At 36.1% G+C, this 19,477-nt stretch overlaps 1 protein-coding gene across 2 annotated transcripts in view; it reads right to left on the bottom strand.

Moving 5' to 3' along the window:
* Positions 1-12,962, bottom strand: part of LOC128214809 (uncharacterized) — a 41,598-nt gene extending 28,636 nt beyond the window's left edge. The window contains exons 1-11 of one of the 2 annotated variants that reach the window (XM_052921472.1): positions 12,718-12,962; positions 11,580-11,715; positions 10,794-10,883; positions 8,996-9,101; positions 7,897-8,055; positions 7,543-7,560; positions 5,714-5,801; positions 5,310-5,434; positions 4,704-4,762; positions 4,521-4,593; positions 370-454 (exon numbers count right to left, since the gene is read on the bottom strand). In XM_052921472.1, the coding sequence (XP_052777432.1) occupies positions 370-454; positions 4,521-4,593; positions 4,704-4,762; positions 5,310-5,434; positions 5,714-5,801; positions 7,543-7,560; positions 7,897-8,055; positions 8,996-9,101; positions 10,794-10,883; positions 11,580-11,715; positions 12,718-12,897 (1,119 nt within the window). In that variant the 5' untranslated portion in view covers positions 12,898-12,962. The remainder of the gene's footprint in view (positions 1-369; positions 455-4,520; positions 4,594-4,703; positions 4,763-5,309; positions 5,435-5,713; positions 5,802-7,542; positions 7,561-7,896; positions 8,056-8,995; positions 9,102-10,793; positions 10,884-11,579; positions 11,716-12,717) is intronic. The other variant, XM_052921473.1, reaches the window with a different exon arrangement.
* Positions 12,963-19,477: the final 6,515 nt, after the last annotated feature.

Genomic DNA, 19,477 nt, shown 5'->3' with positions numbered 1-19,477 from the left:
CCGAAAAAATAATAGTAGTAGTCCACTGGCAAGGGACAAACTACAACTAAAATGTTATCTTCCTAGTATCAAACTGTTTGCAATAATTGTGTTTACAAAGTATTGATGTGACTTTGACTTTAGACCTTCTGAACTCAAATACATGCTTTAATGGAAAACTACCACTGAAGTTTCACTGTCATCAACTCCTTAATGAGCTATTGTGTGGTCAAGCAGACTGACCTACCATGAAACATCTGCATACCTGTGCCCTCTTTTTTTAAAAGGGATCATAAAAATCTTATCCAACAAAATTATAAATGTTAGGCCTAAAGATGAGAGAAAGCAGCTACTCTTTGTAAAACTAAATGAAGACAAAAGCTCCCTTACGGTGTATTTGAGTTGAATGATCTCGTGCTTCATGCGCATCATGCACGTGACTTGCTGCTGGTACACCTCCAATGTCTTCTCCTTCCTGTTACCATGGAAACAGAACAAACAAAAATACTGGTAAGAAGGTTGTAAAATTAACAAGATGTCACGCAGCATGCCTGCAAACTACCCACACAAGTATCTATCTCATGCCACCGCCAACAACAGCAGGTCATTCAAATGTTAGAGCAGTGCCATATGATGCTAGCACTTGCACTTTATTCTTCCTTGACCAACAAATATTTAGTTCAGAATCAAGGGGAATTATGTACATAATCATACATATAGGACGGCTGTTTGTAAAGTTCTTGAACAGGCTTTGTTTATTAAAATATCAATATACAAGTTATGTAATGCTGATCTAAATTTTCAAAAAAAAAATCCTATTTCGGATAATTAAAGACACAGATTATGTAGATATGACCATATAGTATTTAGGTAAACATTGCTAAGGAAACTAAGAGTATGGAACAAGAAGCACTTTGATTTTTAGACTATCTGCGCATGCGCGCAGGTAGTCTTAAGACCGCAAATTCCAAAGAACTACTTCTATTTATCTCGTTTAAACCCATTTTTTTTTGTCTCAATGCGCTCTATGTTTAGCAGAATGACGACAAAATCATAAAAATAGATTAGTTGTATTGCGTTCGGAGTATGAGTTCTTTTTGGTCGGCTATTTCCGCGCTGTATTTCTGTATCCCGGCGTTTTATTTTTAGCAGGACATAACTATTTGTAGATCGTTATATTTACAAGATTAATGGGTCAAAATAATGGTGGCTCTGGTAGGCAGTTAACAAACTGATATCCACTCTGAGTTTAGCCCAAGATGTATAACCGACCGCAAGTGTCCCATCGCCTGCATGGTTTGTTATTATAACCTAGCTGGTGTGATCCTGAGGCACGCTTATTTGTAATGGTGTATCTTTGATATTACCGTTTTATGAGATAAGAAACAAAAATGATTGTCTGGAAGTCAAAATAGTTGTATATCAGGTTTCGCGTTGCTAATGCTTCAAATACTATAATTTGCCTGCTATACAATTACAAAATACTATTCATTCTATGATTTTTAGGCGTATACTTTTCTATTAAGATGTTTTCAATTTTTTTGCGTAGTAGCTTCGTTCTGGTGTATTCTTGCCATTGTTGGACATAAGGCTTTCAATTTATTCTAACACACATGCCCTGATACGACATTGAGTCATTCATACATGATGAAGCAAAGTAGTTCAGATTTAACCTGTAAAACACCTAAAGTGTGCGAAGCCTTCATAACACCACTAGTATTATTTCTACACAGATACTTACGTTACACATAAATAACATTTATTTATCAACAAAACTTGAAAAAGCACAATCATATTCCCATTCTTAAAACAGACAATTTCCGATAATCTAAAAATAGTTTCAGCATCATAAACTGTCAGATTTTCTAAAAATAGTTTACATACATTAACTACCACATGTTTGTCCTCAACGCGGGAAAACGACCCATCTGATAAGCTCTGCATTTGATAGGAATTATTTCTAAAGTTGCTCGTAAAAATAAAATCATTTTCCTTAAACAATTAAAATGTGTATGTTCATAAAACCAAGGGCAGTAATGTCAGGTGCGTCCATGCTTCCCGGTCCATTGTTTTGAGTGGAAAACGTCCTCGATTCGGTGAGTATTACCACTGTTTTCTATATGTTTCAACGATAATTTTTAGAAACGAACTTGTGCACCGAATGAAGAGCAATTGCTCGTTTACGAAGACGCTTGTTTTAGATCAAAATAATGTCTGTATTAAAATATCTCGTGAAAACAATGCAAGTTCTTACTAGGCTTCCCGACTCACTCAATGCATTTTTTGCTTCAAAAAAACTATTTAATACCGTTTTCTTGCGTACAAACCCCACCCGATGCTTTGTTCTGGGCAAAAACAGTATTGCTATTGTTTTTTTTCGAATGCAGACAGCCAATTTTGGAGTTAAATCGCCTCATTTACGAAAATGCTTGCTGGTTCATTCTGTACATTTTTAGAACCTAGGTTCATCCCAAATCTGGAAGATCTATGGCACATTAAAATAACTAATAAAAGGCGTCGATTTTTAAAAAAATTCATGTATATGTAGTATGTACTATACAACGTCTAAGAAGGGTAATTTTGTACAGGTAGTGTATGTATACCACGTGATATATTACGTCATATATGCTACGTCGGAAGGCAACATTTTGCTTAAAATGAAGACGTAAATCGAAGATAACTTTTCAATCACTACACCATTTTAAATGAAACAAAGGGCAGTCTATTGTATTGTGAAAAATTATCGTTGAAACATACAGAAAACAGTGATAATACTCACCGAATCGAGGACGTTTTCCACTCAAAACAATGAACCGGGAAGCATGGACACACCTGACATTACTGCCCTTGAAAACTTGCCTTACGTATGATATCTAATCAAAGCACCGAAAAACCTTTAGAAGCGATTGAAAGGGGCATGCATTGTAACTTTAAATACATGGGGATACGTCGACTGAAGTGATACGCTGTGCATTTTGAATGGAATTATTGCTGAAGTTGTTTGTAAAAAAAATGATTTTCCTTAAACAAAACATGTATGTTTATAAAAGGAAATGATATATATGATGTATTGTATTTTCCAATCGTATAATATTTAATCAAAGCAACGAAAAACCTTTAGAAAATATTGAAAGGGGCGTGCATTGTAACATTATATACATGCGGAAGGGGTGTTACGACGATTGAAGTGACATTTACATAAACAAAATGACACAAGACGCCATATAATAGATACAGATATGTTTGCTTCCTCGCCCAGTTTGGGCACAAGCGCTCTTGGCCCTCGGCACATTTTCACTTTTATCTATGTGCCCTTCACCCATTCCCATGGGTGAATAAAATTTGCAACTCTCACATATTTGCCCGCAGATAGTCTTTCAGCGCTTCGCGCTTTGTTTTTTTCAGTTGTTAAATACTAAAAACAAAGTTTGCATGATAATACGAATTTCATACAAAACAAAACTCAACATGAAATTTACATTTAATTACCCATATACCTCTTGCAACATTGTACAAAATTTGAATGCGATCATAAACGGTATTAGAACTTTATGGGATTGAGAAGCTCATGGGTGAAAATAAAAAGGTTAAAAGCCTTGAACTTGACGTTCACATAATAAGATACAACATAGTGAAGAAATTGGTAGATTACAGTCCTTGAAATAAATTGCTTTTTTTACATGACGCCGTGACATGTCAAAATCCTCCGTGCTGAAAGGGGTGGTAGGTAAAAACTACACATATAAGGACTTCCAATCAGTATTTTCAGCTTAAATGTTCAATACATCTTCCCAATATATCATACAATATGTTGTTTATGTTAAATTGTGAACATTTATAACTGGTGGAATGAATTTGCTGTCCTCAAACTTTACAAACATCCCTTATACATGACATATGCATATAATGAATATGTTGATATCTGAAATGATATACAAGTTATGGCAAACACAAATAGTTTTGCAAGACACTTTGTTGCTGCTGAAGACCTAGGCTTCTTTAAAAAGGTTGTATGTCAAGTTGGCCTGTTTTAAAGAAACAGCAATAATATGAAAATTTGAACAGTTGTATAGACTTTGTTCTTTCAATATACACACAGAAGTTTGTGATGACATTCCACTAATAAATAGTTCAAGTTACTCTCAACAATTTTGTCTTAAATTCTGTAGTAAAATGCAGAAATATTTTGAGATACATTACATAACAGTGACACAACATTCTGGTGAAATCTGTTCCTTCGTGTTTAAGAAGGTTGTGTAATGCCCGATTTTGGCATCTGTTCTGCATAGACATGAGTTTGAACATGTCTTATCATGTTGGAAACTTTTGTCTCAGAATCTATCTTATGACATATATCACCAACATGATTAACTATCAAACTGCACATCTTTGCAAACAATGTAAAATAATGCTTTATAAGGGCTTTTAAACAATAAGGGAAAATGTTCATGTCAAATGTGACATAATTATTATGAACCTTGCAAAGAAAGGCAAGGATGAAGGGCCACTTGTCCATATGACAAGGAGGAAAGACACCTTACCATTTTAGAAGCTCTTGTTCCAGTTCAAACATCTCCACACCAGGAATTTTGATGGCACTCAATAACCGGTGACCTGCAATAGTGGAAAACAATTATAATTAAGGGTATGCCCATCATATTCGAGGAACTGACCACAGGGTTTATACGTGAAAACTGAAATGGAAGAAATGTAAATCCACAGACCTGAGAACCCTGGCAGGTAACACATCAAGGTGCAGTTGGTAAACTGTTCAGCTAGCTCTCTGGAACACCACAAATACATGCTTGTTTATGTGAGACTGTATGTTATCTTCAAAATTTAAATATAGCTTACTTGAAATATCAAATTTTAATGTTCAGAATCGCAATATATACAATATATATAATATATATTTTTGTAATGGGTTTTCAGTAAATTGCTCCCTACAGTTTTATAAAACTATTGCACTTTAAAGTGCGCAAATAATTCCTAATGCTTTTCTTATTGAGAGCATATTCAGGGATGTGACTGACCTGGCAGCTGGAGGGCTGAAACATTTTCGGCCATGGGTTAAAGGGGTGCTCTTTGGATCAAAAGTGCACTACTGTAGAAGAAAAAATGGCTTTTTAGCAGCTCTTTTGAGGGCTCTCCTGACTTTTAATTTGAAGCAAACTGGAATATTAACCTAAACAACTGAAAGCAACCAAATATTTTTTTTCAGGTTTTTTTTTTTTTGGGGGGGGGGGGGGGGTCTCTGGGGCCATTAGATCCGCAGAATTCCGCGGACAAATCACATCCCTGGTATATTGGTATGAGACCATGAGACCTACTTCCATCTACTGTTGAGCACGATATCATCTGAGAAACCAAACTTCTGGAAGAAATCCACCGCCTCATTGTCGGCATGGACAACCACCGCGTCATAGTTACCAACAACTTTTGGCTCTACCACTTGCTGAAAATGGGAAATAAAACAAATACTGTAGGTTTACATTACTAAGTTTGCCCATTGGATGAAATTCTTTTTTTTCAATTGTCGCAGCATATTTTCATAAAATGCATGACCCTTACAAAATGTGATAACTAAAATTCTTTAAAGCTATTATTTACCACATAGTTTTTCCACACCATCTCAAAGATGTCATTTTTTAACATGAAACTTGAAATAAAATTCTACAGCATCTAATGAGCATTACAACAATAAGTTTTTCCAGTGGAAACCATTCAAACTTACTGATAGCAAGTATCGGCCAACTCCAAAGCCCCTGCATCGTTTGCGAACACTGACTATAGTGAGATGAATCACCCTGTCCCTATGTTTGCTGGAAATAAAGAACAGGATGTCACCCACAATGACTGAAAGAACATGTTTATCTACAACAATTTATCCACACAACAGAAAACCAGAAGTCACACATAACCTGGAGCTAGGGAGATTTATACTAGAAATCAGATTGTTCTGCATGCCCTTACTTTAAAAAAAATCAATCATGTGACCAAAACAATGGCACAATACACGTTTTAATCATGTTCATAGATATTTTCAAACTTTGCGTTACAAAGTGAACTTGCCCTCATCACATTTTGACTATTAACAATGTTTGAAGGGTTTGTGGCTGTTAGTATTTGCACACCTAATGGCTGATTAGTCAGTCTGTGGCTGGGTTGGGTTGGAACATTCAAGGTCTTGCAATGAAAGTTCTTCTACAGGCCCCAATTTCTCGAAACTTCTTAGGTTCCTTATAACAGGATTAAGCTAAACCCACTATTTTCGTCTTTCAATATTTTGCGTTTGATATACTCCTTAAAAGTTGTAATACTTTAAATAGGAATTATCGTAACGATTATCACAATAAACCATTTTTCATTCATAAAAAATCACTATAACTATGTATTTTGGCTTATTGAAATAAGCAGCTTAAGTCAGTTAAGCTTAAGAAGTTTTGAGAAATTGGGGCCAGTACTTTAAAGTCTTGCAATAAAATATCTTCTACTACTGTTTTGCAAATAAACTCAGTGAAACAGGCTCGTCAATCAAGTTTAACAAAGCTTGATCAAAATGTCATTTTAAAGAGATGGTCAATTTGTACCGTACCAACAGTGGCTTTGAACAGTTATTCCCGATTCTTGCAAGCATAAATTAAAGCTGCACTTTAATTGGCTGGTTGATGTGAAACCAATTCAAAATGTACATATATTGATGCTTTACGAAGGTATGTGCTCGCCTCTTCAGTAGTTAGTTCCATTTAAAAATAAAAACATTTGCCAAATTGCAAAGCCTGGCAGTTGGCAACTTTGATGTGTGAAGTCCTTCAACATGGTATGGATGATGCAGTTGAATCAAAACTAACAATCATTCAATGCTTCCAAACCTTGAATTGCTAAGTTAATTTGCAAACAGTAGCATAATCTGATGGAAGAAGGATCAGAATGTGAAAATAGTTATAATTTGTTTCAATTTTATGACATAAAACCATAAACTCTGAAATAAAGCCCTAAACTGGGAAATTCATCAGATAGAAACTACCAAAACATTAAACCTTACAGTAAGTGATTCAGACAATCTAAATATTGAACAAGTTTTTGAAGTTTGGTATTTACATACACTAAACTGTAAACAGTGAAACAAAAACAGAGGAAATATGCAGAAATATAATAATATGCAGAAATATAATAATATGCAGAAATATAATTATATGCAGAAATATAATTATATGCAGAATTATAATTATATGCAGAGATATAATAATATGCAGAAATATAATTATATGCAGAATTATAATTATATGCAGAAATATAATTATATGCAGAGATATAATTATCATTGAAAGACAGTTTAAAAACCAAAAACATTTGACTGTGAAACCTTCAAATCTTGTATACTTATTTACTAATAACTTACAGCTAAAACATTATAAAACGCTGAGCTCCACTTATGGAAGAATGGCAAACCAAAATATGTTTGCCAAAATAACGTTATAGTGTTAATTGTTTTGTCGTTGAAGGTCATGCTAAATTGAATGTTTCCACAGTGTAATGGGGAAAGTTTCATAAAAAGCAAACCTTTTATATTTCCCCTGCCTGAGAAAAGAACATATACATACATACAAGTGTGAGTTTAAACTAAACAAGGCTTGAAGTTACTGAAAACATACATGTACCATTAGATAATTATCATCATTATTGTTATCAAGCTACTATTAACTTGTTTTCATAAAGCAATTATTTACTTTTTTATTCAGCCATTATTAACAAATTGTTATTAAGCTAATATATTAAAGCTACAACATCAGAGAATAACAAGTTTCCACTGAAACCAGATGAGCAGGTTTACAAAAGAGTAAGAGATACATGCACTCTTCCAATTATTGTTTTGCTTTCTAAATATTTGTTTATCTAGTTTTACAAAATACTTACACATATTTTTTCTCAAAAGTGGCACAACCAATAATTCTGTTCTCAATGCCTAAAATGTCTTCAGTGACGGGTCCATCGCATGTTTTACGGGCTTTTCTCCGGTCTGTCACACTCGAGATGAAAGTGTTTATTCCTTTGGAAAAGTCTTCCTCATCATCACTAAAAGAGCAAGTCTATCATAAGAGAAATCAACATCAACGCCAATACCAACGGATTTACACTGACGGGACTAACGGATTTACACTGATGGGACTAACGGATTTACACTGACGGGACTAACGGATTTACACTGACGGGACTAACGGATTTACACTGACGGGACTAACGGATTTACACTAACGGATTTACACTGACGGGACTATCTTGCGTAATGAGATTTGCAAACTCAAAAGAAAAAAAATGTAACCTGGAATAACATAACTGGGTTTTCCCATGCGAGTATAAATGAAGTTATATATACTATAGGCTATTTAAATTCATATTAGAGATCAATGATTCTGTTATTTCTGAAGTAACGTGGGTGTATTAAACTGTTGTTTATAAGGGCTGGTTAGCTGGGAGAAATCAGAATATTTTTTTATTAAAGTGACACTCTTATTCAAAATCAATACATACACATGTATAACAAATACAAATTCTGAGTGATACATTGTGTAAACGTTTAACTACTTACTAAATAATGCATTTATGGGAAATATTAAATACTTATAACAAGATTGTAACCATGTATTTAATAGATGAAAATGCAAAAATATAAATTAATTGGTGAGTGCTAAAAGATTTACTGTGATCAACTATCGTCTCATAAGGTAGAAATACTGTGTTTTCTGCACCTTTCTTTGAAATTTAACATAGTATCCTTCATAAGAACCATTGTCATTGACATTTATTCATCCTTTTTGGTGTATTCAAACAATTGTATAAATTGTGGTAAATCTTATTTGGGAGTAAGAGTGCGTCTTCAAGTGTTTCATCTATTAAAGCCAGATAAATTTTGAAACACAAAATATATTCCAAGTATGCAACCACAGAAGATGATTCCTCTGCTCTAAATTTCCCTAGAATTCAAACTCCTAACGATCAATGTTGGGTAACGTACTCATCCTCCTCATCGGCGTCCTCTGATTCTGTGTCACTGTACACCTCTGCAAACTTGCTGCTCGCCCCTTCCTCCTCTTCGTACACATCCTCGTCTATCTCACTCCCTGTCATCAACACCAGGATACAACGTTACATTTCATGGCCATTTGGGGTTTCATTTAAAACATTCAATCGAAAACCAAACATTTCTGTGACAAATTCAAAAATCTATAGCAAACTACAAGCTGCATGTTAATTTACTACACACCAACACTACATGTATGAACAGGTTGTTGTTTTTTTATCTGATAACTAGAAATTCCAGATTTGTTGGTTTTCTGGACAGTGTAAACAGCACTTATTTCATACACTAAAATTTGATAATTAGCACCTTCATCTAATGAGCCCCTTCATCTTTCAATTTTATTTTTTTTCATCTAATGAGCCCCTTCATCTAATGAGCCCCTTCATCTTTTTCTACATTTCATGATTCAAGGGATGTGGGAAATAGTGTATCCATGTTAAGGTGCATCCAAAAAATATTTGGCATTCTCTGGCTGTATCTTACACTAGAACTTGATCTAACAAGAGCCGTCATAAGACAACGGACTCGACTACGCCGCTTTGACTTAGAATACAATTACAATGTAATAATACCAAGTTTGGTCTCTTTATGTCAAACCTAACTAAAATTATTCGATACATAAGGTGACTTTGATGCTGCCCTCCCACCAGCCCGCCCAAACAATGACAAGTCATTCAAATAACTTGATTTCCCATTATGAAAATGTGGTTAAGAATATACAAATATGCCTTTCAAAGGAAATTAAAAAAACAAAAAAAAAACATTCAAGGGCCATAATTTGTATTGAGCCTTAAAAGAGAGTTATGCTTCTTGCTGTAAGATGGTCGTAAATAATTTTGAATTTTATTATGTGCATTTGATGAACGGTATAGAAGTTTTTTATATTAAAATCCCAACTTGCCCTTAACTTTTATTTGCCTAAAACTAAGTCAATCAGGGGCCATAACTTGTATTAAGGATATGGAGTTATGTAACCTCATTGGGTGATGGTCCTGAACAATTGTGTGAAGTATTAAGTCAATTGAAGGAAGGGTATAGAAGTTATTAAACAATATCCCAACCTGCCCTAAAACTTTAACCTAAGTTCCATAGTCAATCAGGGGCCATAATTTGTATAAAAGATAATATGGAGTTATCTAACCTCATTATGTGATGGCTCTGAACATCTGTGTGAAGTATTAAGTCAATTGAATGAATGGTATTGGAGTTTTAAGTGAAAATCCCAACTTGCCCTAAAACTTTAGCCTGCCCTAAAACTTTAACCTAAGTCAATCAGGGGCCATAACTTGTATTTAGAATAATATGGAGTTATGTAACCTCATTGTGTGATAGTCCTGAACAACTGTGTGAAGTAATAAGTCAATTTAACAAAGGATATAGAAGTTATTAATAAATATTCCAACTTGCCCTAAAACTTTAACCTAAGTTCCATAGTCAATCAGGGGCCATAATCTGTGTAAAGAATAATATGGAGTTATCTAACTTCATCATGTGATGGCCCTGAACAACTGCGTGAAGTATTAAGTAAATTGAATGTAGAGTATTGGACTTATAAGTGAAAATCCCAACTTGCCCTTAAACTTGAACCGGACGCCGACGCCGATGCCAACGCTTGGGCGAGTAGTATAGCCCACCTATTCTTCGAATAATCAAGCTAAAAATCTATCATGATCTAATAGGCGATAATTCTCAACTCAGTAGAACAAAACTGTATCATGAATATGCCATTGACCTTTGACACTGCCGGCCTCCTCTTCCTCCACTTCCTCCTTTTCCTCCCGCGGCTCACGCTGACGTCGACCCTCATACTCGTCCAAACACTCTGCAACACAATCATGGTTAGTTCTCCGAGACTACCACACAGTCATGAAAATTAGGTTTTTTGACAAACAACTTACAAACTCTCTCTCTATATACATTGATAAAGAAATTGTTAAAATGTGTAGGCAAAATCCAAATTTATAGAAGCCAAACTATACTGACCTGAGAAGCCTCAAAGGGTTTGAAAGTTTGTGCTCATTTCAAACATTATTAACAAGCTCTTTTCATATGAAAATACAGTGGTATCAAATTTAGTCCATATACATAATTGTATTGATGCCATCTTCGTTACGGTGGACTGTTGGAACTTCTATTTTACATTTGATTCGCACCCTAGTACTAAAAGCTGTTTCAGAGTTTCTTAAAAAGTCAATAATTTTAGTTTATCTAGTTTATTAAATACAAATGCTACACATTATCATAAGTGGGATGGAAGCTTTTAATTTATCTACATGTAAATAAAAAAGGCACACTACAAAAAATACATCATCATAATTAAGTAGCAAATGACTGTAAATTGAATAATAATTTGGCCCCAATTACTCAAAACATCTTAAGCAAAACCGTAATAAGTATCATATTTCATTTACTTAAATTACTTGCTTAAACATCATTTTGCACAATTTTTACATAAAAAAAGTGTATGAGCTTGATCCTGTTAAAAGGGACTTAAGCTATTTGAGAAATTGCAATTTACCATGGAGATCCCTGACGAGAATGATTGTCCGTGCCCACTTCTCACACACAGTTGAGTACAGAACATCAGGTGTCATCTCGGACAGCGAAACATCGTACAAACCGATACAGGCATGCAGCAGGTCACGATTTGATACCTGAACATTCATGTAAGTGATAGATCTACAAAAAGTTAATGTCACTGAAAAAACAAACTTGCTGGCAAATAAAGTCATTTTCACCATTTGATTACCCTCAATTTTTCAACTTCAATCCCTTGACCATAGAAAAGGAGTTTTTTTGCAGTGATCTATGAAAAGTTCATAACCCACCTTAATAATAGGGCCGCAATTTGTTTTGTGTTTCCAATGCAACTTTCATTTTTTTAAGCCTCTCTAGTTCATATGAATTTTCAGTTTTTCATTACAGAATTAAGGATTAAAAAGTAAAAGAAAACATACCCACACCTTAAAATGTGGATAAGGAAAGAGCTAACAAACAAACTATTTTTTAATTGTGGCCTAGAGTTTTACTATATGTGAATGAATAACTTCCTGACAGAGTCAAGTCCTTTGTATGTCTTCTTAGCTGATGGCTGTCAGTTTTAGAAAGCAATCATACAAAAGCACAAACTCCAAAAACATCTTGACAGTCTACAAAGTTCGACCAGAGACTGGATTGCTGGTATGAAAGTAGCGCAAAGAAATGATAACTTCAGGCACAGGACTCCTTAATAGCTGAGAAAGTGTAGTGTTAGAGGTATACGAATTAAATAAAAAAGTGCATGTTCCACTGGGATAATTTTCAATATCTAATTCTATGACTAAAGCAGCATAGTTTTAGAAAATGATGTGCAGCCTGCAGACTTACAGTGCCTATGTAAGGTGTTGCCGTGCAGGTACATCACTACATGTATTAGTACATACCCTGTGCCCATATCCCGGCCATCTGGGGAACATTAAACCACTAGGCACTACTAGTTAAAAATGGTGCATTGGGTTTTGGTGGGTGTAATCTGCTCTACAAATTTATTTGACATATTGATAGAGTAAGATGATTGGAAATTTAGGTGGGTGATGCGCCATCTCAAAATCAGCTAGTACATGCATGTACATATATGTATAAAAATCAAATATAAATTTAATACAATTTTGTTTTACCCCTGGAATAATTCCATGATCCTTTAAATCAGCCGCAAGCAGAAGAAGTCTCCTGAAATCTACAATGACTGCATATCCAGATATTGTTTCGCCTTTCTTATTTGTAAATGTTTGTTTGTCTGAAATTTGAGCGCCAGGTCTAGTGAATGTTTCATGGTCCAATTCTACATAATGGTCCATGGCTAATTTCGGTGCATGCTCTTGTTTTCCGTTTGCCTGTTCCAATGGAATGTTTTCACCTTTGCTGTCCGCCATGTTGTAAACAAACTATCCAAGGGAGATAATCGACTAAAATACCATACCCTACTGTACACATCTAGGCGTTTTTCTCGTGCATTTCCAGCAAAAGTTCTATCCTACGTTGGAATAAAATTAATCATTATTATCCAAGCTGTTGATTTGTTTCAAATATTTAATAAAGATGGGACCAGACCTGAGCAATGACAGATATAATAACATTTATTTTTTATGGGACCTTTATTTCTATGATTTTATTCATTTATAAATATCTTCCATTTTATCATTCTTAGGCGCATAATACTGTTCATGTTGATGTCGATATAAGCCTATACGTAATGGGGGGATGTCTACTACTAACCATTGTATATCTTGAAGGGCATGTTCAGCTGTGGGTTCCAGTGTTTCCGGCCACTCCAGTTGATTCAGCATGAATGTGATGCTGCCATTGGGATGGTTACGGCTGGTGGTGTACATTGCAGCTCTTCTGTCTACCATATCTACCGTTTATGGGTCTGGGTCTTGGTGTATCACCTCCCCCAAATAAAAACAAACAAAATGCATCAGAATGCACCATTTTAGACTGAAAATAACCAAATTCTTTGGGGGTGTATGCTCACCATCCCCTCCTCCACACAACACTGGGAGCCTCCTTTGTTCGGTTCCTGCGGAAAGTAGCCACCGAGTGCGCCACTTCGAATGTCAAATCCTGGATCCGCCACTGGTGTCCGCTTATAGAAAGGCCTTTCAGGTATAAGTTAACTAATTCGGTTTCTATGGGCCAGACGAATACTGAATTTTACCTGGATGAAACGAAGTGCTTCACTTCGGCTTTTCCTATTTGAACGGTTGTTGAGAAATAATTTTGGAGGACGTTTATGAACGCCAGCAACAGGCTTGCGCCGATAACACTGCATTGAATGACGCCGCTGATTACAGACTCAGACTCGGAAATGGTACCGGCCGCCAACAACTACTCTCGGGATCTTGTTACACAGGAATGCTTAAATCCAGGCTAATGTGTTGTCTCTAACACCATAGTGATCAAGCTTTTTGAGAAGATGAACATGCAAGGCCCGGTCGAAGGATTTGGGAAAGTCTTTTACTGCTGGTCCTAGTGAATAAGCAGGCTGCTTACTAAGCCAGTATGTGTATACCACGTGATAAATTAAGTCAAATATGCTACATCAGAAGGCAACATTTTGCTTAAAATAAAGACTTAAATCAAAGATAACTTTTCTTCAACTTCATCATTTTAAATAAAACAAACGACATGCCGCTCTAAAAGCCCCGCCTTCGTTTTTTCTACCGAAGTTAGTTTCATCAAACACTTCGCTAAACCTGTTTCTAAAATTATGTTTTGACAGTGCTCCGACAGACGGCCGTATTGTAAAAAGGTTTGTCGAAGTGTTTTAAGAAACTACACTCTCAATCAAAATCTGGTAAAAGACCGAAGGCTGCGCTATGTTTCATTTTAAATGGTGAATAAATAGGAAAGTTATCTTTGTTTAATCTGTATTCCAAGCAAAATACTGCCTTCAGACGTAGCATTTATGACGCAATTTATCACGTGGTATACACACACTGTATGACTGTAGAAGTTTACAGTAGATATACGTGAGGGGGACAGATCTTATGTTGTTTGCTTCGAAGCGTTCACCATTTTAGAAGCTGCCAGATACCTCTGTCAAACATGGATACGCATTTTCTGTATATCACGCGGAGAAATGAAGCGCACTGTTGATCGCTGGTATCATGTCGGGGCCTGCTGATTTCTGTCGGTTGGCAACAAAGTACAAATATGAATTTGAATAAGTGGCCGTTACATTTCTGCCTAGAGAATGAACGATCTTCTTCCGTTGAAAAGCGCCGTTAGTTACTTGGCACCAGTGTATAATCAAAGTTTAACTTCACTAATTATTCCACAAGTGCCAAATAATGAGCAAAGCGCTACGTTTTGTATCCTTCAAGATGCTTGCTACTTGTCTGTTATGCTAGGTTTTGTATCCTTCAAGATGGCTGCTACTTGTCCGTTATGCTAGGTTTTGTATCCTTCAAGATGGCTGCTACTTGTTCGTTATGCTAGGTTTTGTATTCTTCAAGATGGCTGCTACTTGTCCGTTATGCTAGGTTTTGTATCCTCCAAGATGGCTGCTACTTGTCCGTTATGCTAGGTTTTGTATCCTTCAAGATGGCTGCTACTTGTCCGTTATGCTAGGTTTTGTATCCTCCAAGATGGCTGCTACTTGTCCGTTATGCTAGGTTTTGTATCCTTCAAGATGGCTGCTACTTGTCCGTTATGCTAGGTTTTGTATCCTCCAAGATGGCTGCTACTTGTCCGTTATGCTAGGTTTTGTATCCTCCAAGATGGCTGCTACTTGTCCGTTATGCTAGGTTTTGTATCCTCCAAGATGGCTGCTACTTGTCCGTTATGCTAGGTTTTGTATCCTTCAAGATGGCTGCTACTTGTCCGTTATGCTAGGTTTTGTATTCTTCAAGATGGCTGCTACTTGTCCGTTATGCTAGGTTTTGTATCCTCCAAGATGGCTGCTACTTGTCCGTTATGCTAGGTTTTGTATCCTTCAAGATGGCTGCTACTTGTCCGTTATGCTAGGTTTTGTATCCTTCAAGATGGCTGCTACTTGTCCGTTATGCTAGGTTTTGTATCCTTCAAGATGGCTGCTACTTCCTTCAAGATGGCTGCTACTTGTCCGTTATGCTTCGTTTTGTATCCTTCAAGATGGCTGCTACTTGTCCGTTATGCTAAGTTTTGTATCCATTAAGATGGCTGCTACTTGTCCGTTATGCTAGGTTTTGTATCCTTCAAGATGACTGCTACTTGTCAGTTACATGTCTAGAGTCAGTTGAGGGCTATCGACTGGGTGTGTCGTGACTTCCGGTCTTTGACAGTGTTTACTTCAAACTTCGAACACTCTGGGTTCGAGCTTCAGTCTCCCGCCGCATCTCGTGTATTGGGAACATAGACTTTCACCTTTATGGAAGGTTATTACTTAAAACATTCGCCGGAACATCTCATTTTGAACTCCGTCAGAGGTCCAATAAAAGCATAAATATGAACACCTCAGAATTAAAACAAATGAGTTCGATTTTTTCTCAGCTTAACGGCTGAAATAGCACAACGCTTCATTCATATTTCATGGAAAAACAACAGATTAATACATTGGTAATGGAGTTAAAACGACCTCTCCTTCTTAGATGAAAGCAACGAGGCCTGGTGAAATACCCTGATGCATTTACTACAAATTGTTGTGATCTTCCCTATGAAATTACAAAGACCACGATGCAGTGACGCATACAATATGAACATTTTTAAAGTTCTGTGTCGCTGATTAACATCAAAGCAGTGAGAAGAACAGCTAATTATGACACTGGAGATAAATCCCCACCCGAAGCCGGGAACCAGGCTTGACAACCGTGAACAGCTTTTTTTCTAATAAACCAAGACTTAATTATTGCATCTGATACAACTTGGCGGCAATCTAGTCAAAGAATATACCTTGAAACTTGACTATATATTTTTTCAAAAGTTACGGTCTGTCGGGCCAATGACCGTTTGCGACCAATGACCGGTAACCGTCTAGCAGGGCAGGTGCTCCGCATCCATCTGCTAGCGACCCGAGAGTCTGAATGCACCTGGAATAAATAAATCTTCAGTATTTTACAAATTATAACACTATTGAAAATCTTGCCTTTTTTTTCAGAAATAATAGTATATACATATGGACCCTTATGTTTTCAAATGTGAAATTTGTATACTTCCTAAATGCTAACCATATGTAAATACACTGTATGTATACAACTTCTCGTGTTGAAATGTGAATTTAACCTGAGGCGGTTGTAAATTTTTAATCAAATGTATTCAATATTCTGAAAGCAATTATACAGGAAAACTTTTACCTTTCCCGGAACGTATAACGACTGAAAACTAGTCATTGTGATGGGACATATTGATGGGGAGAAATTTATAGTCCTGGCTTTCAGCTTTGCATTAATATTTCATAATGTCACTTTGTCTCCGGAGATTTGCGCATGCATGTTCAAGCATTGAAAATATTCCGGCAAATCATCACAGGGAAATAAGCAAAATGTACAACTCCCTCATTCAATATACATGTACCACTGACGCCAAACATTTATTTTCTAGCTTATCGGGACATGCGTTTCCGAGTTTTTACCGAGCCAGGAGATTTCTGCCTTATCCGCCCTTGGTAAAACGACTCACGTGCATTTACGCGCCATTTCAGAATACTTTAATGGATCATGATACTAAATTAAAAATAGAAGGAATTAGGAAAGCTGAGTCAGAACAATGTACATCGATAAAAATTAGACAAATTTAAATGAAAACTTCCCAACGGCGACGTCAATCATCTATTTGACGCTTTAAATTACTGCGCGTCTTGACGTTTCCTTTTAAAAAACTCATTTTCACGCACAATGGGGTGGAATATCTAAAAAAAATAAAAACAACGTCAAAATTGCACTTAAATTTACAATTTCGATATGCAAGAAAAAGTATCGGTCACATGTATGCTGGTCGGATGAAAAAATCCGACCCTCGAACATGCTGCTTCCGCACGTTTTCCATCCGACCCGCATACACGCTGAGATACTTATATTCCATTTACTGTGACGACGTATATATACACTGCGGGTAGATAAGATCTTTTAATCGTGTTATCACAACTCCATGATTCTGGTGTTAAAAATGCAATACGACGTTTCTCGTTGCTTTAATATATATTTGAGTTTTATTGTTCGTTTGAAACACAAAGATGGCTCTGGAAGAATCTTGAAAATGTTTCGCGTTTTTGCTCCAAGCTTAATATCGCACCCGATGGATTTCACAGGACGGTGCTGCCCGTAGTGGCCTGAAGGTCGAGAACGCCTACACGGAACACAGATACAAAACATTCTTGCACACATTTTTTATCGAAATCTGCAACCATAGTATGCCATAAAATAAGAAGTTGAGCAAATCTGTTGAATATAAAGAAGAAACTTATACGAAAAGAGATTTAAAAAAATACCACAGAAAAAAGTACTTTGATAATTCTCCATCTTTTATTGTTCAACTCGAGTGACAACGTCAGTATCGCACTCACTTTATGGCACTATACCGTAAGGACAATTTTAGAAGAAATATAAGAAATTAAGACGAAAAATGACGTTTTTCGAAGATACATATTTCAATTTGATTGTATAAGTGTACATTATAGCGGAGATGTAACTATCAATAACGGCATTATACGGTACTCACATGCATTTTGTACAATTCTCATGTTACTTGTATGCTAATTTACGGAATTTGGAATTGCAAAAACTCGGAAAAAGCCGTAAAGCAACGAACGAATGTATTGTATGGCTGTATGGATCTCGTATTACCCTCTCGTCATGGTGTGAAACAAATGAAACTAAATCTCCCTGTTTGATTTCTATTGTATCCAATCTCCCAGAAACAATATATCCAGCATAGTGCTAATGCAAAACCTGGAAGATCAAATAATAGAATCACCAGTGTGATGAAAGTAAACACACACTCATTCATTTTTTTCTGATCAATGTATGGGGACGTCGCTCTCGTGGTTCTGGTTTGAACTCAACAGTGAAATTTCCATATTTCTAACATGCATTTTTTCCGGTCGCGATTGAATTAATTATTCACAGAACCTCGCCTGAACTAGAGTGAAACAATAATACATGTATGGAAAACACAGACATGAAACATGTACGTTAATGAGATTTTCATACGAATGAAAAATTGCAATTCGTCAAGAAAATATTTCTACTTATGTGACAGGAAACAGCGAAGATAGAAAAATAAATAATTGATATAATCATAAATGCATGTCATTAGAATCCTGCTACATGCACTCCACTTGCCCCATAGAACCACACAAGCACCGAGGCCCACATCCTGACATACAAGCATACACTTGCACAGATGTGATTTCCCGGGGGAGCCTCTGGAATTCAAGCGCCCTCCACTGCCCGTGCCGGGCGGCTTATTGTAGGGCACGGATCACGGGAGTTGGCGCGGGAATCTTCTCATTAATGTTGTAATTGAAACTGTTATGTCCACATACATGCAATATATCGCGTTATGTAGGTGAATTTATTTGTGTTTCACATCCCGCAGACAATACGAATAATGAACAAGTAGTGTTTTGATGTTCGGTATACGAGATCTCGAAACATATGGATATGTTGAAATGGAACCACCCGGTTTAACTATCATATACATTTCTAAATATATACAAAAGTAATTTAGTTAATTGTTTTGTCACTGAACAAATAATGCACCCCTTTAAAGACGAATAATAATATTTTGCTCTACCAGACAAAAAATTGCAAGTCAATCGGCAAACCTTTATTCAGCTATTTAATACTTTAAATCCCATAAAAGTGCAAGTTTCTCTATTTGAGCTATCGAGCTTTGATGCAAACCATTGCAGTTCAGCGCAAACAATTTAGACCGTATTTCGAAATAATTCCGGAAAAT

Source organism: Mya arenaria, chromosome 13 (assembly GCF_026914265.1).
Source record: "Mya arenaria isolate MELC-2E11 chromosome 13, ASM2691426v1".
Lineage (NCBI taxonomy): Eukaryota > Metazoa > Mollusca > Bivalvia > Myida > Myidae > Mya > Mya arenaria.
Note: the sequence above shows the minus strand (reverse complement) of the source record. Positions and strands in the feature narration are given on the sequence as shown.